This window comes from Agelaius tricolor, unplaced genomic scaffold (genome assembly GCF_023055355.1).
Source record: "Agelaius tricolor isolate 1412-34295 unplaced genomic scaffold, bAgeTri1.0.p SCAF_4, whole genome shotgun sequence".
NCBI classification, from domain to species: Eukaryota; Metazoa; Chordata; class Aves; order Passeriformes; family Icteridae; genus Agelaius; species Agelaius tricolor.
Window position 1 is genome coordinate 20,421,358 of NW_027269264.1, and position 22,267 is coordinate 20,443,624.

At 39.8% G+C, this 22,267-nt stretch overlaps 2 protein-coding genes across 2 annotated transcripts in view; both read left to right on the top strand.

Moving 5' to 3' along the window:
• Positions 1 to 22,267, top strand: part of LOC139588964 (transcriptional regulatory protein AlgP-like) — a 296,504-nt gene that overhangs the window by 38,958 nt on the left and 235,279 nt on the right. The gene's annotated exons all lie outside the window — the stretch shown is intronic.
• Positions 705 to 20,423, top strand: LOC139589490 (fructose-1,6-bisphosphatase isozyme 2). The gene is made up of 7 exons (XM_071425942.1): positions 705 to 877; positions 3,670 to 3,832; positions 4,751 to 4,843; positions 9,596 to 9,736; positions 10,919 to 11,056; positions 17,092 to 17,211; positions 20,229 to 20,423. The coding sequence occupies exons 1-7, from the start codon at positions 705 to 707 to the stop codon at positions 20,421 to 20,423; spliced, it is 1,023 nt and encodes a 340-aa protein (XP_071282043.1).

A 22,267-nucleotide genomic window follows, 5' to 3' on the forward strand; every position in this document is an offset into this window, starting at 1 on the left:
CTAATCAATACTTCTCATTCATTCAAGCACTATAACATTACAAACAACCCAGACCAGGAATGAAATCATTAAAATGGAACTGCAGCAGACCAACTAGCAACATAAAACACTTTAAAAAACGCATGTCTCAATGCCCCCCTTCAAAACCCTCCTTCAGGTTGGAGGCCAAGAGAGAGTGAAAAAACAGGACTTATGGGAAGGGAACTTCACTGTCTGGAGTCACGGTGCTGTGGGACCCTGTGGCACATATGGTTACAGGTGTCCGGTGCTTTCATTTCTGGTGCCTTGTAAACACAGCCCTGGCTATGCTGAACCCATTGCTGAACAGGTTCTACGGGAAAGCCATTTCCAAGAACGCAGGCAGTGAGAGTTTTGCATTATAATCAGTCTGATATACAGTGAGAATATGTAGCTAGATCTGCACAGAGCTAATTTCAGCACAGGGGAGGCCCAGATGAGCAGTAGTTGCTCAGCTGTAGTCCTGTCTCAGGCTCCTTTCCTGCATCCCACTGGAGCCATGGAGCCAGCCTGGGGTGCAGTTATTCTGAGCACTCAATCACATGGTCTCAGAAACATCTTAATAAATTCTGACCAGCCACACAGCCAAGCACAGCTTCGCCTCAAAATAAAACAGCTGCCCAGGACCTCAATACGGCAAGAGAGCATTTTGTCCAGCTGAGAAGGAGCTCTGGTACCCTGCAAAAATGACGGACAAAAGCCCCTTCGAGACGGATATGCTGACGCTCACGCGGTTTGTCATGGAGAAGGGACGCCGCGTGAAGGGAGCAACAGGGGAGCTGACACAGCTGCTCAACTCCATGCTGACTGCCATAAAGGCCATTTCTGCTGCTGTCAGAAAGGCAGGCCTTGCCCACATGTGAGTCCTACCTTGCACTACCGGGAGGAAGAGGAGGCAGAGAGACAGCAACTGGCATAGCAAGGCTGGGGAGTGGGCAGAGATTCATAAATACCTTGGAAGTGTCTTTTTTAAACTAAGTAAGGTCAGAGTTTGGATTATCAAGAGTGGGAATCAGGAGAGCTTTCTTTCTGGAGTATTCTAATACTGGGTGCAAGATAGACATTTAAGCTAACTGCTTAATAATATTTTACTCTAAAATAATATTTTACTCTAAATATTTTACTCTAAAAATACAGTAATATTTTACTCTAAAAATGTAAGTCAGAACAGAACTTCAATGCACTGCTCACCTTGTTATCTCTTGCACTTGTTGATACTGATCTATTTTTATATCTACTGTGAATTTGTTAAAAATCACACCATTATATTTTTAATGCAGAATATCTCACTGTGATATTTTCTGCTAACATCCAAGCCCCCTGCTGAACTGTACAAGTCAGGGCTTGGCTTATCTTGGGAAGCTGATTTTCTGCCTGTCTGCTGAATAAGCAATGCTCTAAAGCAACAGCCCTGAGAGAAACCCCACGCTCTGCTGTGCCTGGCTGCATTTCTCTTTCCTTCCTCAAGCAGTATCCCACATGGAGGATTACAGGCAGGGAGTCTCAAAAGGCCTTCTAGGAAAACCAAACATAACAATTTGGCATCTAGTGCTTTCACAGATGGAATAAAATATGGCCTTAGCAAAACCTGGAATGTACTGCGCTGTTCCACATGGACAAGTGCAATAGACATCAGTCTAAGTCTTTTAATATTGATCTATCTGAAGGAGTTCAGAGGTATGGAATACCCTAATAAAACTGTGTGTTTCAAATAGAAAGTTCTTGATATGTATCAAAAGATACTTTTCTGAACATGCCTCACTCAGTATGTTACTTACACCTGCATGCATGAAAGAGACCAGGAATATATTTGTGAAAGGAAGTCAACATTCATTATTTGTTTGGGGATTTGGGATTTTCTTTCCTTCCACAGAAACACCAAAATATGTGACCCTAGGAGTTGGGGGGGATTTTGTGCTTCTGTTGATTATTTGGTCAAAGTCCTAAATCATCTTGGCAAATCATGAATTCAATGTCTCAGAACTATTGCACTCACTTTATAGCGCCTAGAAAGGACATGAGACATACTCAAAGTGAACCACAGTTTCAGTCTCCTATGCCCTTACTCTTAAATTATGCTTTGTCTCTGTCCTTACTAGGTGAAACTGAGCTATTTTGCCTCCTTGACTTAAAGGAAGAGTTGACCTTATATAATTTTTATCTTTATGTAGACAATCTTTGAAAGAGTTTGTAACAGCAGAGAAACTGATAGGCTAGAGGTGAATAACCTCTAATAATAATAATAGTAATCCTTATTCCCCTTCAGAAAAAAACCCAAAGCATCCATTACATTAAGGAGCAAATGTTTCTTTTTATGAACAAAAATCTTCAGATGTTGTCTCAGAAATATCTAAAGTATCCAAACATACAAATTAGTAATTTCCACCATTCAAATTACTGAAACTAACCATGGAATTTCAGGGATTCCCATGGCAAACTTTCAACCACTGTGAAAGTGGCTTGCATTCATCTGCATTTGTGCATTTAAAGAGCCCTGATTATTCTACTTCCTCCAAATAGGAGACTGTAAGTGTCTTCTTTAATGTTAAAGCACTAAGCATGAATTTTTGACAGATTTTAAATTCAAAAGTGAAGGAGAACTTTTTCCAAGTCTATGATTGTGCCTGAAAACACACTAACTGGAGAGCAGGTACTTACCATTCCCTGAAAATTGTAGTCCTTTTCAAAATAAATTTGGCACCCAAAAATAAAATATCCCAAACACTCAATTCTGCTGAGAAGCACAGGCAGCTTTGAGCTTTGAGAAAGACAAAACACCTACTCCACTCCCAGCTCAGGCCTGCCACTGACCAATATAATTCTATGGACTAATTACTTTCTTCTTTCTCCTCCCCTCTTTCCCACACCCATCCCCACTCCACCACCCCCCCACTCCCCAAAAAACCCCATTTAATTTCCCTTAATGAATAAAAAAAGCTGTAGCTTTTCCCTGTATGGTTTTCATATTTTTTAAGAAGCCCAGAACATGCACATTGGGCCTAAACAGTGCTTCTTCAACTGGAAGTCTCAGAAACATATATACTACTATATCATGTTATTAGCATATTGCTAAAATCAGGATAGGGAAAAGAAGCGTCATCCTAACTCAGGTAAGGATCACCAAATAAAACAGGCCTTGATCCAGAGATACAGTTCCATCTGGTAAATTCCCCGGGGATGCCTTTAAAGTCCTGATTTGGGGCTGGCAGGGTGAATGTGGGTTAAAGAACCACTATGGAGCTCAGAGCAGCAACTGACAGAAAATATTGCAGATGCTCACTGCACTTTCTGCTTCCTCAAAACTGCAGCCAGCTGCTTCATGGGGCTGCTTTGGAAGGCTGGTACTTACCACCTGGTCTGTAGGCTCTGCTTCTGGGCTGGGGAGCATCTACACAGGAGCAAGAGGACCCAGCTGAGGCCTCAAAGCACATGCTTTTATTTTCTACAGCAGCAACAGTCTTATAATGCAACTTAGCTGTGTCATCCAAAGATTATCTAAAGGTGTAGGAAGATAAGATGAAGGAACAACCTTGACTTGTTGGAGTGTTTTTTCCTAAAAACCTGCAATGTTGGCCTCCTTCAGGTTTCTTTGGCCTCCTTCAGGTTTCTTTGGCCTCCTTCAGGTTTCTTGTCATTTTTACTCTTCTGTAGGTTTGGTATAGCTGGCACTGTGAATGTGACGGGTGATGAGGTGAAGAAGCTGGATGTGTTATCCAACTCCCTGGTGATTAACATGCTCCAGTCCTCCTACAGCACCTGTGTCCTGGTCACAGAGGAGAACAAGGAGGCCATCATCACCCCGAAAGACAAGCGGGTCTGTGCAGCTCCGGCATTCGGGGGGTTGTCGGCTCAGGCAGCAGCAGGTGGCACTCTTGTTTCAAGTATGAAACCTGGCCCTGGCCCCCAAACCCAACCCTTCCCGGGGGAATTCAGAAAATTTGCACCGTTTCTGCATTGTTTTGATTAATAACTGTAGTGGGTGGCATGATTTCAACAGCAAAAGAGATGTGGAGAGTAAAATTATTATTAAAGTTTTGTAAAGGGGGGAGAATAATTATTTTTAAGCTTGTTAACACATCCCAAATCTCAGGTGGAAGTGTACTATTACATTCCCTGACCAGTGGTGCGATGGTTTTGGATTACATTAGTATTTAGAAAGATAAAATGAGATGAGAGGCTGGCAGAACTGAGTGTTATGTTACATGTTAAAAGGAAACACCTGACTGCTTCATCAGGCTTCCCCCTGGAGGGGATCCTATTACAGCGAGTTACTGTTCATGCTAATGTAACCTGCCCTTTCCCGAAGATTTTTCTCTTTCTGCCTTCTTGCCCTCAAACCTCACAACACAGCGAAATCCTCTCATTCATGGTAAAAGTAGCAAAAGAAAACATATTCAGTAGACGAAGATGCTTGCTTCCAAAACGCATCACTCCTTTTGCTTTTAAACTATTTCTTGCACTGCTTGGCAGCAGAGGACTGCTCCTCTGTAACATGCATTTGTGCTGTCTGAGCAGAAACATGTCCTCTCCAATTTCTCTGGCAGGCCCTTGGGGAGTCGGTGTTGTGCTGCAGGGCCAGCTGGGTTAACAGTGCAGCCTTCTCTGACGAGCTGTATCAGGCACAATTGGAGGGCTAAATGCAGACATAAAAACATGGGAGTTTTCAAGTAAAAGGAAATAATAATACCAAGCAACTTAGCTTTAAATGGTTCCCTTGCCAATTCTGTTTTAGGGTAAATATGTGGTGTGCTTTGACCCCCTTGACGGTTCATCCAATATAGACTGCTTGGCACCAATAGGAACAATATTTGCTATCTACAAAAAGGTAAGAGGAGCAAATCACACATGGCATGATTTGCTTGGTGAAAGCAAAATGTCTTGCATTCTTCACCTTGCCTAGTTTCTTTCCATGGTCGCTTAGGTGTCTCTGGGCAAAAGGGAGCCTTAGAAAAGGCAGACAAACACTTCATATTCACGTGTGCTAAAATGCTGCCTGAATTCACAGGAAGGGGATACCCAGCCCCATGAAATTGTTAGGTGACAGCACTTCCTTCCTCGGCACACAAAGGCACTTAACTAACGCGATCTCACCCCCAGGGCAGCTGGTTAGCTCCTTCAGCGGTGCTTGACAGCCTTAGGTGCCGAGGAACGGCAGTGTTTGTCCTCCTGGACACCCACTGCGGGTGGCTGGCAGCCCTGGACCGGCCTGTGTGGCCTGCCAGAGCCAGCTGCTGTGCCTGCCATGGATGGGAGTCTGTGGGCATGGAAACGCTGGGGGCTGGAGGAAGCAATCACCCACACTCCTCGGGCCCCGGTAGCATGTCTGCTCCCCTATGGCTGCACAGAGCAGCAGCAAACACTGAGAGCTCCAGTCATGCCAAGTCTTGTGATTTGTTTGCTAAGCTCCCAGCAGTTGGTGTTTTTTCCAAAGCCTGAGCTCACGGTCATATGACTGTGGGAGACCCTCAGCCATTTGCTATTGTGAAATAACAGTTTACAGTACTTCTGACTTCAAAGAAGTCTTTGCAGACTCAGATGTTACACTTTGAGCAAATGAAGATATGTTTTCTAAGTCTCTCACCTTTTAGCTCATAAATTTCAGCTGGTTAGTCCTTGGCTTTTACATTTCTTGTAGGTAATACAATAGTCATCACTGTTGAGAATATGCATCTACTAGTGAATCAAATAGTTATGGCACAACACCAAAAGGGTTGTGGCACAAGTCCTGGAATTTGGCCGTCCACACTGTTACTGGTTAGTGCAAACCCGCACCACGGATGCCGTGCAGGCCAGACAGCACTGAGATGGTGCCTGGGTATGATTTTTGAAAGAGCATTCCTGGGACTACCTCCAGTACCATGCAGCTTCCTGCTTTTTGCAGGGAAAAGAGCTTATCTGTGTTAATGAAATCCATGAAATGTGCTCTAATGTTAAGGGACCTCCACCCTTTTCAGTTATCTCTCCAAAGATACCCTAAATGACAACAGCATCTCCCAATATTTGCAGTAGACAACAGCTGCATTTTCCTTTGAAATTATTAAATAAGAAGTGCTTTATTGATAGTTACTAAAGGGCAGTGTGAAAGAATAAAAGTGAGATGTTTATTCCAGTTGATAAATATCACTTAAGAAAGAGAACATAATTTTAGGCCATTTAAGATTAATGAATATCATTTTTGAAAAGGTAAAACCACTGTGATTCCAAAGGATGAACCTTAGCCTCGAAGATTGAGATGAGCTCTTGATTGATTTTCTCACCATGTCTCACCTTAATTTCATTTCCAAAGGCACACTCTCCAGAGCAGAAATGTTAGGCTTATTTTAGAAAAAAACCAAAACAGATAATAAGCACTCTTATAGAAAGGCCAGACTTGGACAATACATTTCAATCCTGAAAACAGTTGTCTGACTGCTTCTAATCCAGAGCCTCCACCACAGTGGGAGGGACCATTTCATGATGTCACAAAAGCACTCTATCAGTTTCTTAGAAAACACATGAGGAAATAAATATCTCAGCTTTATTTAATTTTCCACCTGGCCTTTGCTTTCTGAGACCAGGGTGGTGCAGCTGAAAATCAGAAACACCTGAAAAGTGGGGCTGAGGGAGGAGCCTTGCTGAATCAGAAGGGGATTGGTTAACTGCTGCCACTGAGTGGGGGGTTCTCAGCTGCCAAAGCATCAAGATATGGTGACTATAAATGCTTTTTGCTTGAGTTCTTCCCAGGTTTTCATGCCACTGAGCTAAATCTACAATCCTTAATTCATACTGCACAAATATGCTATGAAACTCTCTTGCTTTGTTTCATTTTGGTTTTAATTTGTAACTTTGCCCAATGCTTCTGATGTATTTTATTTGCTACCCTTCCTACAATATCCTCCCCTTCATGTGGTCCCTCACAGAGAAGGTGTAAGAATTCAGTAAAAACACAAAGGCTACTCATGAAACACATGATACAAAATGGAGACCTGGAAATCAAGTCATTTTAGCGCTGCTCTCAGTGCTGATGAGAATTCCCTCGTGTGATGTCAGGCAAATCACAAACACAAAAAAATTTAGACTCAGATATCTCCTGAGGGTACCCCTATAGCCAAACTCTGCAGCCTTTGTTTCATCAGCCTCACACCAGTTATGAGTTATAGGGTCATTACAACTAATTATTTGCAGTCCATCTGTCTATTTTATTGTTTTGCATAAAGGCCTCTGAAGGTATTTCACTACCACCATCACAGTCAAAATATAATGGACAGGAAATCCATCTGTGCACCAGAAAGAAGAGAAAATAGGAATTATCAGAGTGCACTGCCCAGCTTAATTCCCTGGTTTGTTTAACAGTACATGGTACTTGGCAGAGCAAAATTCCTGCAGTCCTAACATAGAAGTATCAGCTGATCTGTAGCTTTTTCACATTTTGACTCACTCTGCAAATGTTTTCTTTTTTCTTCTTCTTTTTGGAAGCTAGCTCTTGGAAACACAGTTGTGAGTAAGGATGAAAGTTAACAAGTTAACTCAGCCCAACTGACTATACCTTGAGGGAGGAGTTCCTCTGCTTTTTTCAGAATGGTCAAATATATAGTTTCTCAGTCATATTAACATAAAAAATGCATTTAAGAAATAGGACTGAAAAGCTCATCTCAGAAAAAATATATTTTAAAACAATATAATATATAACCAAAAGTTGCATGTATTGTATATATACTGTATTCTAGAAAACAAACCACTTTGCTCCATATAAAATTATTTTTTCTTTAATGAGAGGAGCATACAAAAAGCTATGACAACCAAAATATGTTTGAAACTAACTGTCTAAATGAATGTTTAATTCTGCATTTGATGCTGTAAATAATTTGTCTCCTATAGACAACCATTGCTTTTAATGGTGAGATGTATGTACCATAGGGGTATATTTTTGAAAGAGATGAAGCTACCCAGGCCATAATAGTTGGTACTGTAAGGATTGTTTCACAAAGTATTAGCTAATATTAGTCAATTTTCGAAGCTCTGAAATATGCAAACAAAAGTTTAAACTAGTCTTCATTATAACCTCCCAGAACAGGCAGCTTGACACAGTTTTGAGGGACTGAGTCCCTCAGCATGTACAAATATATATACATAAATTTGTACATGCTATATTTCAGCTCTTCTCATGAAAAGCTGGTTGTCAACTGGATTTTTTATTTCCACAGAAGGACTTGGCAAAATAGTATTAAAAGGATTTGAGCAAAATACAGTTAAAGACTGTAAGTGAAGTGACTTTAGTAACGAAGTCTTTCAGCTGAAAATGAAAACCTTTTGATGTGAAATTACTATCTTTGTGTACCAAGAAGGTGTTGTTTTAGTGTCCCACGTCTCAGCTTTCCTTGAGGTGTTGGCATACAACGATGAATGGGAACACCTTACTAGGACCCTAATGGGCAAATATTTTATTTTCTACACAAGACAGTCATCATGGATTTTAATTTCTTTTAATCAAATATTCAGGGCTAGACTTGCTGTTTCTATTTAGTTGCTACTCAATCTAAATAAGCCTGTGCAATCACTGAGAAACTGTCTGAGTTGGGAACAAGAAAGTACTAAGCCATGGTCTGAAGAAAGGGGAGTGTTTCATTTCAATTCCCCATTGGCTACCACCAAAACATCCATATGAGACCCACCACAAATGATGAATTTCTAAATAAATATTAATATCAAGCAATCCTGACCCATTCTGTAGCAGCAGGAGATGAAGGCTCTAACCAGCCTTCCCAAGTACTGTTGGCTGTCCTCCTTACCCAACCCACCCGACAAACTCTTGTAAGCCATGGCTGAGGCACAGCCCTAGAGCTGGCTGGAAATATTTGCACCTTGTCTGCTTGGGCTACTGTTGCTCCATGATAACCAAAGTGCCAAATCAAAATATGATTGTCAGAAATTGGTTAAAAGCTTGAAGTAAAATGCCACCTGAATGTTCTGTGTAGACTTATAGATGAGTATCTGCACACATGCACACTTTACATAGCCAAATGCATTTGTTATTTTGTATATAATATGATGAGCATTTGTGTACAATAGATGAACATTTATATTCCTTCAGTTAAGCATCCTTTCACTAGAAGAGACCAATGCAAAAACTTGGTTACATCATGTTGCACCATATACCCTTTTATTCTGTACTAGGGGAGCATTTTTTTGTAATGTTAATTACAACATTTATCAGTTATTCCCTCTGAGGGGTGTCAGCATCATAGCTTATGTTACATTTACAGAAGATTAGTATCTCTGCTCTGTCTCAGTTTTTTGATGATCCTCAATTAATAGCTTGGGATATAATGCTAAGGGATCAGCTTTGTGGCATGTATCATATTGATTGCATGACATGTATAAAATAACAAACTCTCAACATCCTGTCTCAGCATGTACATGTACCTATACCAAGCCTACCCTGAACAAGGGGTGGGGGTAGTAACAATCTCTGGTTTTGTTGTTTCAAAGGCCTGCATAGACAGAAAAAGGAAATCTGTCGCACATTATTATTGAAAAGTTGTTTCTATTGTTCATTATCAGAATTTAACCTTTGGTTCAAATGGTAATTTTCCCTCAGGAAACAGATGATGAGCCCTCTGAAAAAGATGCTTTACAGCCTGGACGCAATATTGTTGCTGCAGGCTATGCCCTGTATGGTAGTGCTACGCTGGTTGCACTCTCCACAGGGCAAGGAGTGGACTGCTTCATGCTCGATCCGGTACAGTCATGGTGTTAATCACATTGCCACTGTCTTTTAGAGCTCTCTGTGCTTGGTTTTACTTGTTTTTGTTAATCCTTGTCTCTGTAATCTATCCACTTTATGCAATTCTTTTCTCCATATTCTAGATCATCCCACCTTTATAAATATTTAATAAGATATGAGCATGTTGGTTGCAATACCTGCTTGTTTTTTTCCTACTCAATAGAAGTGAAATTAACTTAAATTCTCAATTGAGTGTCTGAAACCCTTTTCATTCAAACCAACACTTAAGAAAATTTAATTTGTACTGTGTCTTTGTCTTCACTTAAAGGAATCTGTGTTTATTTTCATATTGATTTTTCTGTCTGAATAAGAACATCAACATGTTCATTGTTTAGCCTGAGGCAAGGACCATTTTTTTGATAGCTTGAGCTAAGTGATGTTTCATTTCCTGAGTGCAGTAGAGTTTTATGGCTGTCACCTAAGGTGCGTGCCCAAAAATTTGCAAAAGGACAACAACACCTGTATAATTGAACATGTGCCACTCTTGAGTGCCCAAGAACACGATGAGTGTTACTGTGGGAATGCTAGAAAGATCATTCATTTGTAAAACCAGAATTAGGTGAGGGGAATAACATACTGTGGTCTTTCATGGTTTTGTGGGGTTGTTTTTAATAAAAGGATGAATTAGTACCAGAACTTCTTGTAATGTTTGTAAATAGTCTCATTCCAAGTGGAAAGAACTGGGAGATGAAGCGCTCTGCTTGAGACAGAGCAAGAGAAGGTGGAAGTTGAAAACTGCAGAGAGCAGCACATGGGTGTAACTGACCACATTCACATTAGGTTATTTGGACAAGACAGGCAAAAAGAGTCCAGAAGTCAGAAGGCAGTGCCATTTCTTAATTTGCAGTCTTATCATTTGAGGACAAGATTCATGATCCATCTGCTTTCAGGGCTGATTTGTCTTCTTTTGAAACTCTATTCCAATTAGGTTTTGTTTATAGTACTGATGTGACAAGTTTTCATTAAGTTAGTGTAAATTCTCTGCTTTCTGCTCTTTTTGAAATATTGTGAGTTTATACACTAGACTGGTACTGAAAGGATCAAACTGTGCTAATATTTCTGCCATGTCTAGTGTGACAACTGTTACAGAAAGCCAACAAAATTGTCTGCTAATACCTCATTTATCCTGTCCTGCAGGGTCTTGGTGAATTTATTTTGGTGGACAGAGATGTTAAAATCAAGAAGAAGGGGAAGGTATACAGTCTCAATGAAGGTTATGCAAAGTATTTTGATCCTGCAATGACAGAATATTTACAAAAGAAGAAATTCCCTGAGGTAAGAAAATATTAGCACTGTACCCAGTGTACCGTGCACTGGCAAGCACTGCATTCCATGCAGTCCTGGCTGATGGAAAAGGATTTGAAGGTCTTCCTGAGTTCAGACCCATGTAACCCTTTCGTACCAGCTGGTCCATTTTGGATATGCATGTAATGGGACTTTTTTTTTGGCATCCTGACATCTTTTATAACTTAGACTTTTGTAAATAAAGTCATAACTTGTTTGTGTGATGGGAAATGTGCTGGAGAACTAGATCTTTCAACAAAACTCCAGAAATGTGCCTGCCAAATTTGGGGATACTCTCATTTTCTAGCTTTATCTGAATATGCAGTTCAGTAATGTGTGCAGTTGGGCGTTCAGGGCTAGATTCCATGTGCTGTCCAGAAGGTGTTTGCAGGAATCTGGGTGGCATCACCTTCTCCTTCCTGCACCCTCTTGCATCTGAAAAATGCGGTATCATTCTTGCACAGTCTACTTGCATCATATTGAGCATGAACAACCTATAGGCTGGGGACAAAACCTAAACTAATGGTGTGAGGCACATATTAACTATATTTGGTGGTTAAAGAGAGACATCCCATGTCTGATGAAATTTCTTGGAGAAAGACATCCCATGTCTGATGAACGTCCTTGGACAAATACAGTTTGGTATTAACTTATCAATGCTAGGAGGACAACACAAGCTCTCAATATGGAAAACTGGAAGCTCTCCAAGAAGTGTGGCTGTGAAAAGTAATTCAAAATGAAATATGGTCATGCGGATCAACTCAGGACTTAATTTGGTTAGGAAGCTGTTTTTAAAACTCTTCCTATTAAAAAAAAGTCAGATTATTTTTAAGCTATTAGTTGTCAAGGATACTTGTAATGTGGTCTGTGTTAAATAAATGGATTCAGTAAAAACCTCAGGGTGCAGTAAAAGGGAAATATAATAAGAAAGTATTTAAAATGTGGTCCCATGATAAGCTCCTCCTTCTGAGCTAAAAAAATCTGGATTTAGCATATCAGCTATAGCTGCAAGACTACTCACTAAGTATCAAACCCTCCTTTGCATACTACTCAGATTGTAGCTACAGAGAGTCTAACATTACAGCCTTCTAAATATATTAACTTTGAATATTTGCGATTATTTTGAGACTTCAAAGTCTGCATTCAGTTCAGCTGTGAGAGAAGCAGAAGCCCATGACACAACTTTCATTCTTCCCTAAATCCAGCTGGGAAAGTGAAGAACATCTGTGCTTCTCATTCTGCTGACGTTATACCAGGCTATGTATTCAGTATCATGCACTAAGACTGGAGTTATTGTGTTTTTGCAAACCACCAAAATGTTGTTTAAAGTAAAATTCTTAAACAAATGCATCAACTCCAGGCAATGAGGAAAAGACTGAAGAGATTTCAAAATCAGTGGAAAGACCAGACAGAGGTATTTCCCCACAGGATCAATGAGGACAGCTCTATCATGTGACTTCCTAAATCCTAAAGTTAGGACATACTGGAAAAAACTCATTTGCAAACACTGTTTTATCTCAAATCTGTGCAAGCCTATTGAAATTGTTTTTCTAATGCAAGAGAAGCTCGCAGATATTTTTGTTATTTTAAAGCAAGCACCACAGAAGCGTGTGGGTTATTTGGGGCACAGGAAATCTTCTCAGCTGTGCTGAACAATCACATTTTTTGCTGCTCTGAGATGTACAGTTGCCAGCATGAGAAGGGCTGAGGCACAAATGTTATAGCCACAAAGCACAAGGAAGTGGCCTGCCCATCTGAAGCTTGTGATGAACCTGAGTTTTGGAACCAGCACAACTCAGTTCCTTGATTTGGAAAGGACATAATAGTTGCATTGTGGGGAGGACGAGAGAGGTTTTGCCATTTCTCTGTAGCATGAAATGTGCTTCCTGGCCTCATCTGTAAGGCTACCCAGCTGCAGCCACATTGGTGATGTCCCTACCATCCCTACCGGAGCCAGGTGGAGATTTTCACAGTTTCAGTCTCTGTCGCCCTCTCTGCACATGCAGAAGGGTAGTGAGGGTGTCTGCTGAATATCCCCTGCCTGTGACTTGAGGAGGAGCTGACGTGAGCATGGAGGAACATGCCTTGTTCAGACAGATCATTCACCCTATACTCTTCGGGCATCACTTTTAGCTATCTGTCACTTTTTTGCATTTTTCTTCCTTAGATCTTACCTCTATTAACTCCTTTCTGTGGTTCTTGGTCAACATGCTGTTCAGATGACTCTCTGACATTGCCATGAAAAACTGAAAAGTTAAAAATATAGCAGGGAATCAAAAGTACAGTGTGATCCATAAGATATCCTATGTTATATATCATTGTCATTAGCAACAAAACACTAAAAAACAACCATTTATGAGTAGAAGAAAGATTGCCCCTTACTATCTAACAGCAGTGTCCCACATCAGACAGTTTGGACTACAAAATTGCATTGACCCTCAAATTTTCTTGTGGATCACCATTTACCTAAGGCATCAATTCTGAACAAAAAGCACTAGAAAAATGCTGATGTTTCTGCAGGCCAGACTAAGCCTCCTACTACTATCATGTAGTGGGAAATACACGTCTAACCACATCTCTTCTGGTACGAGAGTGAAGCTGATTTTTTATTTAGCATGACAAAATCACACTGCTGCTTAACCAGTTTGAAGAGCAAGCTTCTGTTTGCAAAGTTGCCTGTAATGCAACATGTTCACTCCAGTCTGCAATGCTTAGTGGGCACTGCTGGGCCAGAAACCGTCTCTGCACAAATTCTACTACAACGCTTCCCTAAAATGGGTTCTTCCTCCCCCTAGCTTTTCTCTGGCACTGGTAGAATTTGAAATACCCTGTGGACATTGTCACACTTTGCTATGACACCTACTTTTGTCTTTGCTTCCTACAGTTAGGCACAAGAGAAGCTGAGTCTCACCACAGCTTGCTGATGATGAGAGCTATGCAATTGAGACTCCCTCGTTAAGAATTTGTCTCAGCAGTGCCATTAAAAATGGCCTCAACAACACATTTCAGTATGAAGCCCAGGTGTGTCCAAGTGATACTAGTAAAAACTAGTAAAAACTACTATTCTTTTGTCACCACATCTGTACGTGGAGTAAGGGATGCAGGGTGTTGCTGTTGTAGTCTGTAGAAAAAATTTCTTGCCCCTCCCCGGTCATCATATTTATATAAGGAAAACCTTGTTTTCCTTGTCTTGTTCTGCTGTGGAAGAGCAGGACTGTCAGAAAACAGTAGAAGAAAGAAATGAAAAATTGACTTCTATCAGAATGTGAAGGAAAAATATCACAGGACCTATGTGTTATGTATCATTTTTGTTCCTTTGAGTCAAGCAAAAAAAGTAAAAGCAGCAGAAGGGGTAAAACAAAGAGTAGACACAAGTTTACTCAACATGGATGCTGACCAAGGGAACATGAAGGATCTCCAGCTCTTTCATTGGCATCAACTAAGCAATCAGAAGTGCTTATTGAGCAAACACAGAGCTTGGCATTACTGAGGACTTGGGATGAACCTGTCTAGCATTCATGCTCTATTATTTTGTTTGAGAAGAACGCCTGGGCAATATGCCAATATACATGCAACACCTATTAACTTTCTTATCTGTAAAAAAATGCATGAGCAACAAAACTGGAGAAACAAGAAATAACATTTCACTAACTAAAATGAGTATTTAATCTTCTATGCAGACAGCTGTATGCTAAGGGAAGTAAAAATTTTATTTCAATATGTGGTTCAAGTGATAACCTTCTCAGAAGGGAGCAATTTATCTGTATTTTTCTCAGCACAGTCTCAGCACTGTGTCTCTAGCTGGTGAATATCTATCTGGGTAAGAAGCAACTAAAATTGTCAGTGGCATCTCATGCTTAGAGCTTAGAGTATCCTGAGTTGGAAGGGAACCCACAAAGCATCCTTTGCATAACACAGTCCATGTACATACGAATTATGTAAATAATCTGCATGTGAATAGGAAATCTAGCACATTCCAAACCCGTCAGATGATGTGTACACAGGTGGCTCAGCTGTGCAGCTCATGGTCACTAAATTTCATACCTGTGGTTTACAGAGTCCTTATTTGATAATATCATAGAAGCAATCCTTAGCAGTCTGGTTCAGGGGCTGCTTGTTAATATGTTATGGCTTTTCTTGGTGCTTAACAAACTTTTCTTTAGACTCAGTTCATTACCTTTTAAAACCACAAAAGAAAGTTCTTCTTTTGATTGTATTTTTAAAGGCAATTTGAGATTATAATCATATCTTTCAGATTTTACCTGAAAACTCACATTTGTCTCTCTTTAATACCTCTTAAGGTGCTTGGTTTTTCCTGATGTCAGGTTTTTACAATTGTGAAGTCACAAGTACAATCAGCTGTGAGATGGAGAAGTCATCATTTGAAGCCTAAATATGCAATTATTTGAGCATAAGCCATGAAAAACAAGGGAGCAAATACTTAAAAGCTTTGTTCATTATGCCTACAATTAATAGGACCAGATTTAAACAAAACTAAATGTAATAGCTCTAGGCTGTGCTTTATCCATCTTTCATAGTTTGCATTATTTTCTTCTGAATTTTTCATTGTTCTTATGTGTGCAATGTGAATCATAAAAACCAACATACGTACAGTTGAACAAGGCCTGGAATAGGTCTGTTTTCTAATTTTATTATCAGCTATATCAAAAATCAAAATCTTATGTTTAGCAGCATAGAGCTTAACTTCCTAGTGTTCTGTTGCTTTATAATATGTAATTTAATGAGATTTTTTTCCATTTTAATAGAGGGTAATTATTAATACTTCACAGTCACATTGAACAATTCAAAAAAATTATTCAATATAGAATTATGTTTTTCTCTATTTTCCTTCCAGTTGTGGATTTTTTTTCCCAGCCAACCTTATGATTTTGCAGGGAAATATGAATAATTTGTGGTGTCTGAAGGTCCTGGAACTGGCATTGCTGAACAAGTTTTCTATGTATTTTTCTAGATGTAATATCAGTACAGGATGAGCTCTGTAGAAAGTGCTGAGATCTTTTATTAGAAAACTGATCCAGACAGGAAAAAAAACCCACTGAGATCTTTTCAGACTTTTAGCATTGTAATACAAAACATATATGTCTATTAAATATTCATGAAGTTCAGTCTCTAGTAATGTTCTGGGAAGATAAAAATTCCTCCTCAGCTTTATTGAAGACAGACTGAGAGACATGAAAAGACCAGCAAAATTATTTTCTTAAAAAGTTTTCCTTTAGTTTACATCTGTATTTTGTATCTCCCCTTCATAAAGGTATAGTGACATGTTAAATTTCTTCAGTGGAGCTTATTTGGTCGACTGTACATATTTCTATCTGTTCAAGACACCTTGCTTGTCTTCTATATCTTCTACCTACCCATTTTTATGACCAGCAGACCTGAGACTGACATGAATGCTTCCTTGATTGCTCTTGTTAAAATGGCCCGTCCTTCAATGACATGAATTTCTAAGCTGAAAGCAAGGAAAATTACATTCATTAATAAATTGCGATCTCCCAAACTAAGCTGCAGAATGAATGCTATGACCAATTTCTCTACCTGACAAATAAGCTGGAAGGTAAAAGTTGGAGTCCTCTTGGAACCATCTGGACATGTAGAGGAGTGACACCAGTCCTCATGCTCTGGCTTAGGAACCAGTGAAAGATCAAAAACCACATTATTTTGACCTTGTTCTGATAAGGTGAAGAAGCTTTCAGTCCCTTGTTTTTTCACAGGCTGGAGTTTGATCCCAAATTGTACACCCAAATTACAGGCACTCTGGTTTGCTTACCAGAGTGAATGCAGCTCTTTAAAACCCTTATCTTTGAACCCTGTAGACAATCACATCTTACAAAAGGCTGAGCTCAGGACTGATTTCGGTATTTTGCAGTACCAAATCATAATTGCAGTGTCCATAAGCAGCCATTGATTTAAGCAGCTTTGATTCCTGCTTCATACCAAAATTACATTTTGCCACGTTACTAGTTTTCTAGCCTGGTAAATATAGTGCTTTGCTCTATGTTTTTCAGGATGGCAGTTCCCCATACGGTGCCAGGTATGTGGGCTCCATGGTAGCTGATGTTCACCGTACATTGATGTACGGTGGGATCTTCATGTATCCTGCTAACCAGAAGAGTCCTAAAGGAAAGGTATGTCATTTGAATTCCTTTCTGGGGAGCTTACCCAACCTAATATCTCTGGTATTACCAGAGCAATAGTTTAGATAAATAAACATATAATAATGTTCCACTGCGGAAAAAATTATTAATGAAAATTACGCTCAGCAATAGAGTTTAAGAAAGAAATTTAGGCAGTTGCCAATTTAGGCCAGAAATCTTCCTCTGTGTTTTCATATTATTAAATACTCAAGTGGTTTTCACAGCAATCAAGGATTTAGGATTTTTAGGATTTTTAGGACTTAGGACCAAGGATTTTTCTAAAGGTAGTATTTCAGCGCCATAGAAACCTATTGAGACTACCTGTGCATGGCTGGCAGATACAACATGGATCTAGGAAAAACCTCTGCACTTTAAACTGGCAGCTAGAGTTATCACACCTGCCGGTGGGACAAGCCGAGCCCTAGAAAGGGTTTTGTCCAATGCTAGAAAAAAGGTTTTCCTACCTTGTGTTTCCAAAGGACACTTATATCACCAGCTCTGCAAACTCAGGGTTCTACTACCTGGCCAGAAAAGGTGATTACAGTGGAAGGTGGGTTTCATTCAGTATTTTAGGAAAATATGACTTCCTATTTGGACACCAGTACAAAATGCACTGTGACAATACAGTGCAATGCAATACAGTCAGTCTTTAAAGAGATGGGCCATGAACCATTGTCAACCTCAACTTCTCTTCTGCAGTATCAAATACCCTTATTATCAACTTTCTAAACAAGTATTTTTTAAGAGACCTAGTCATACAGATGATCTGTAGACCAGCAGTAACCTCCAGGTCATCCTTAGGAAATCAATGGCTTAGTACATAACAGGTTGGACATGGTGTTCTGACTCCAAGAATACATTCTTTCCTGATCTACACCATACTTAAAACCTTCTATTCAAATGTTTTTGCATCCATGGCTGGTACATGAAGGAATCTGCCTCATCTCCCACACTGGTCTCAGAATATCCCAATATCTACCATCTTTAGGGAGAGAGGACTACTAGTATCATCACAGTGATGATACAAAAACACCACTACAAAAAACCCTCACTAAATGATGTGGATCTGTTTGTACATAAGATAAAGGGACAAAAAAGGAATTTGCTGTATGTGAAAAAAATGGGTTTGCTGACTGGCCTCTTCAAATGAAACTTTTTGTTTTTAAATCTGTACTAAACCATTGTTGAATAGAGAGAATGAAAAACAGGACAAAAGTACAAAGGAACAAAGCACTTACATAACTTTATAGTTTCCACAGAGTTAACCCACATTTATTATTGGATTGCTCTGGCTTGAACTGCCACAGTAAAGAGAGTAATGGAAGAAGCAAAACATGCTGCCATTAAAAATAAGTTTTCTTTCTGTCTAAGTGTGCAGGTGTATATAGTTCTTTTCATATGTATCTTTTCTTATTGGAGAAATAATACTCTTGTGGCAAGTGCCCTGATCATCTTTCTCCTGAAAGACAGTCTATGTACTTGGTTAAAGAGCTGAAAATAATAAATGTCACTGGAATTATCAAAAGGACTTGATCAAAAGTCTTTAGAGTAAACGCAAATTACATGGATGTAGGCCCTAAAATTTACAGATCCTTTTTTAAGTTAAAAAAAAAAAACTAAATGCTATTTTGTTATAAACAATACACAATAAACACTACAGGACAAGACAACAAATAAATCTCCTTTTCAAATGGTATATTTTTAATAATATTTTTTATAAACTTAAGGCTTATAGTTCTCTAGTAGGTGAAAATGTTAAACCTATCTGAAGACAGAGCCCATCTGAAGATCCCTAAGTGCAGTTGTACTGCTACCTGATGAAAAACTGCTTTCCTTGAGTTGCATAGTCACAGTAGCAACAAGACACTTGAAACGTGGTTCCATGTATGATACCACTGCTCTTTGCTGGCTCATGACCTTCCAGAATTGGGCCAAGCAGTAGGAAGAAGAGTGAAAGATACTGGTCCTATGTTGCCTCAGAGATGGAGTCCTTGTACCAGAAGTAGCACTTCAGTGGGCTTTAAAGATAAGAAAGAAGGTAATAAAGTGCCATTTAAGTTGTGGCATATCATGGTTTTATTGCAGTGTGCTAAAGGCATGATGGGTAGTGAATTCTTGTGCTCAACCCATTTCTCGTCTCTCTATACAGTAGCATTCTGTCACACTTCCTTTTTCCCAGAAAATTTTTCTTCTTTTGAACATGTCAAGAGTCCTTTAAACAAAACATGTGCTAATATTGTTGTACATGAGCACTTCATGTATAAACATACAGAAATAATATTTGTTCAGAACTGACCAGCTATTACTCCTGTTCATTTAAACACAGAAACTTTTGGCATATGTCCTAAATAAATTTGCATTCCACACACTCACCCCAAGAGGTAACCTTTTAAAAAAGTGTCAACAGATACCAGGGTCCAAACTGAAAGGGAAATTTTGCCTTTAATAAATAACTGCAGCTCCTTCTGAAGCCACAATCTGGATATGTTCAGGCCACTAATATCTACATTTCTGAAGAGAAGCAATAAAATCCTGAAATTTGAAACTGGGAGCATCAAGTTTCAAACTCCAAAATATCCTGACTAAGCATAACATGATTATCCCAAGCTCTGAGTTAACATGTAAAGACTCCATATGAGAAGATATTTTGGCTTTTCTTTCCTAGTACTGTTAGCTTAGCTGGCTTAACTGTTTTGCTGATGCCTGTGGGACACCCACTTTTGACATTTTTGACAAAATACAGCTTCACTGGTGCTGCATGTCTGTATGTCAGCTTGGAAATTATATGGTGATGCCTGGATGTAAGGTTGGCACACTGTTCCTCCAAGCAGAAGGCTTTAGGAAAGGTGAGGAGAGGGAAAGAAGGGCTCTCTGAAAGACATTGCTACTTAGGTCAGTTGAAGCTTGGTACAAAATTTTCTAAAATCACAAAAAGAATGCTAAATTTTGGCAAGTCCTTTGATATAATTTCCTCCATAGGCAATCAGGTGTTTCCTCTCTCTTTCTAGCTCCGACTTCTCTATGAATGCAACCCTATGGCTTTCATCATCGAGCAGGCAGGTGGCATAGCAACTACAGGGACCGAAGCAGTGTTGGATGTGAAACCTGAGAATATTCACCAGAGAGTTCCTTTTATCCTTGGCTCTCCAGACGATGTGCAAGAATACCTTGCTTGTGTACAGAAACACCAGAAGAGCAGCTAAAGACTTTCCACATCAGATCTTGCTTGCCCATTTTCAGTCTTCAGGAAAAGCTTTACCTTTCAAAATAGTGGATTCTAGCATTTTCCACCAATCTCTCAGTGAAAGTCCCAGTTTACAAGAGCAGGAAAAATAGTGAGATTTTGTTTCTCCTTGCAGGCAAGTGTAAAAATCCTTTAATTCTGATTTATTCAGGGCAAGTGCAGAGACAGAGTCATGACAAACAGAAACTACTTACTTTATATAATATTAACAAAAGGAAGTGAGTTCTGTCAGTATCCCCATGTGATCTGAAATTTTACATCTAACATTACATGGATGGCATTGTTTGCAACGGGATTTCTGCATCAATATTTGCAATGTCATTATCTGGATTTTCTGTCAGAGACTTTCTTGCAGATGCTTTTTATCTTGACAGCCCTAAGAAGAGCAAAAGTCTTATGCTGTCTGAAACAATATTTTTAAGCTGCAAATTATATAAATTTGGGGTAATTAATAGAGATGAAAAGGCTGCAGCATTGCCAGGATATTTAATTTCTCACAAGAACAGGAAATAGAATGTGTTATTTACACACACCCTTCAAAGCATAAATTATAATAAACCATGAATGTGACACCCAAATCATGCCTATTCTGTTGATCCATTGTCCTCTGGAAGAGGATACAAAGACACTGTTATACCTCAATTTTCTCTTACTTTGAAAGGTTCTTATTTCAGATTGAAGCTTGCCCCTTTACACGTTATATTGCCATCACTAGTCACAGTGTTGTCCTGTCCTTAAGTGGGAGGGAACTCCCAAGTTTTGTAGATGCTTGTGGTCAAAGAGAGCAACAAAAGTCAGATGGTCTGCAGAAGCTTACAAAAGTTTATTAGTAAATCCACACTTGGCATGAGAATTGATAGAAGTTAGTCCCTGATCTCCTAGAACACGTACACAGCAGCGGGGTTTGGATAAAGAGGTAGGGCAAAAGGGGAGAGAGCAGGAGGCAGGGGGAGAGAGAGAGACACACACAGAGAGAGAGGTGATTTAAAGAGGAGTGGGGAGGCAAGAGAGACACAGAGAGAGAGTCCTATTTCCAGCATGGCTCCAGCCGATGGGAAGTCCAGGGACAGGAGGTGCACATGTGCCTGGGCTTTGTGAGGATACCTTTTTTTCCCCTGCCATGAATACAACTTTCTCATTTTCTGTACAAATTAGTCATCATGCACAGTCAGTTCTTTCAGACCTTTCTGTAAATGGATCAGAAAGCTTCAGGTGTCTTGGGTGGTCTTGGTCCCTCACTATAGTCCATGCATGCACCCTTCTCAGTCCCATTCTGGTGCTTGCACTCTGTTGTCCTTATCTCCAAGAGTTACAGCAAGGATGTTTGTCCTGGAAAGGTACTGCCCTAATTCTGTATGGCCACCTTCTCCAGCCACACCCTGTTCTTTCTCACAGTGTGTGTTACCAACAATCACTGGTTGTTATTACCAACAATCCTTGGTTGGCTCCACAACTATCTGGGTATTGCTGTTTGAGACATACACATTGGCCTGTTGTCCTAGGGAGGGAATCAGGATCCTGCATGACCTTCCTGAGAGTCACCTTGGACCTCTTCAAAGACCTACTTAGAAGAACCACATGGGATAAGGCTCTAGAAGATAAGGAGGTCCAAGAGAGCGGGTCAATATTCAAGTATCACTTCCTCCAAGCTCAAGATCAGTGTAGCCCTATGAGCAGGAAATCAGGCAAAGGGGACAGTAGATTGGCATGGATGAGCACAGAGTTTCTAGAAAGAAATTTCTGGGATGTGAAAAAAGAGCCAGGCCCTGTGGGAGGACTATAGGAACATCATCAGAGCATACA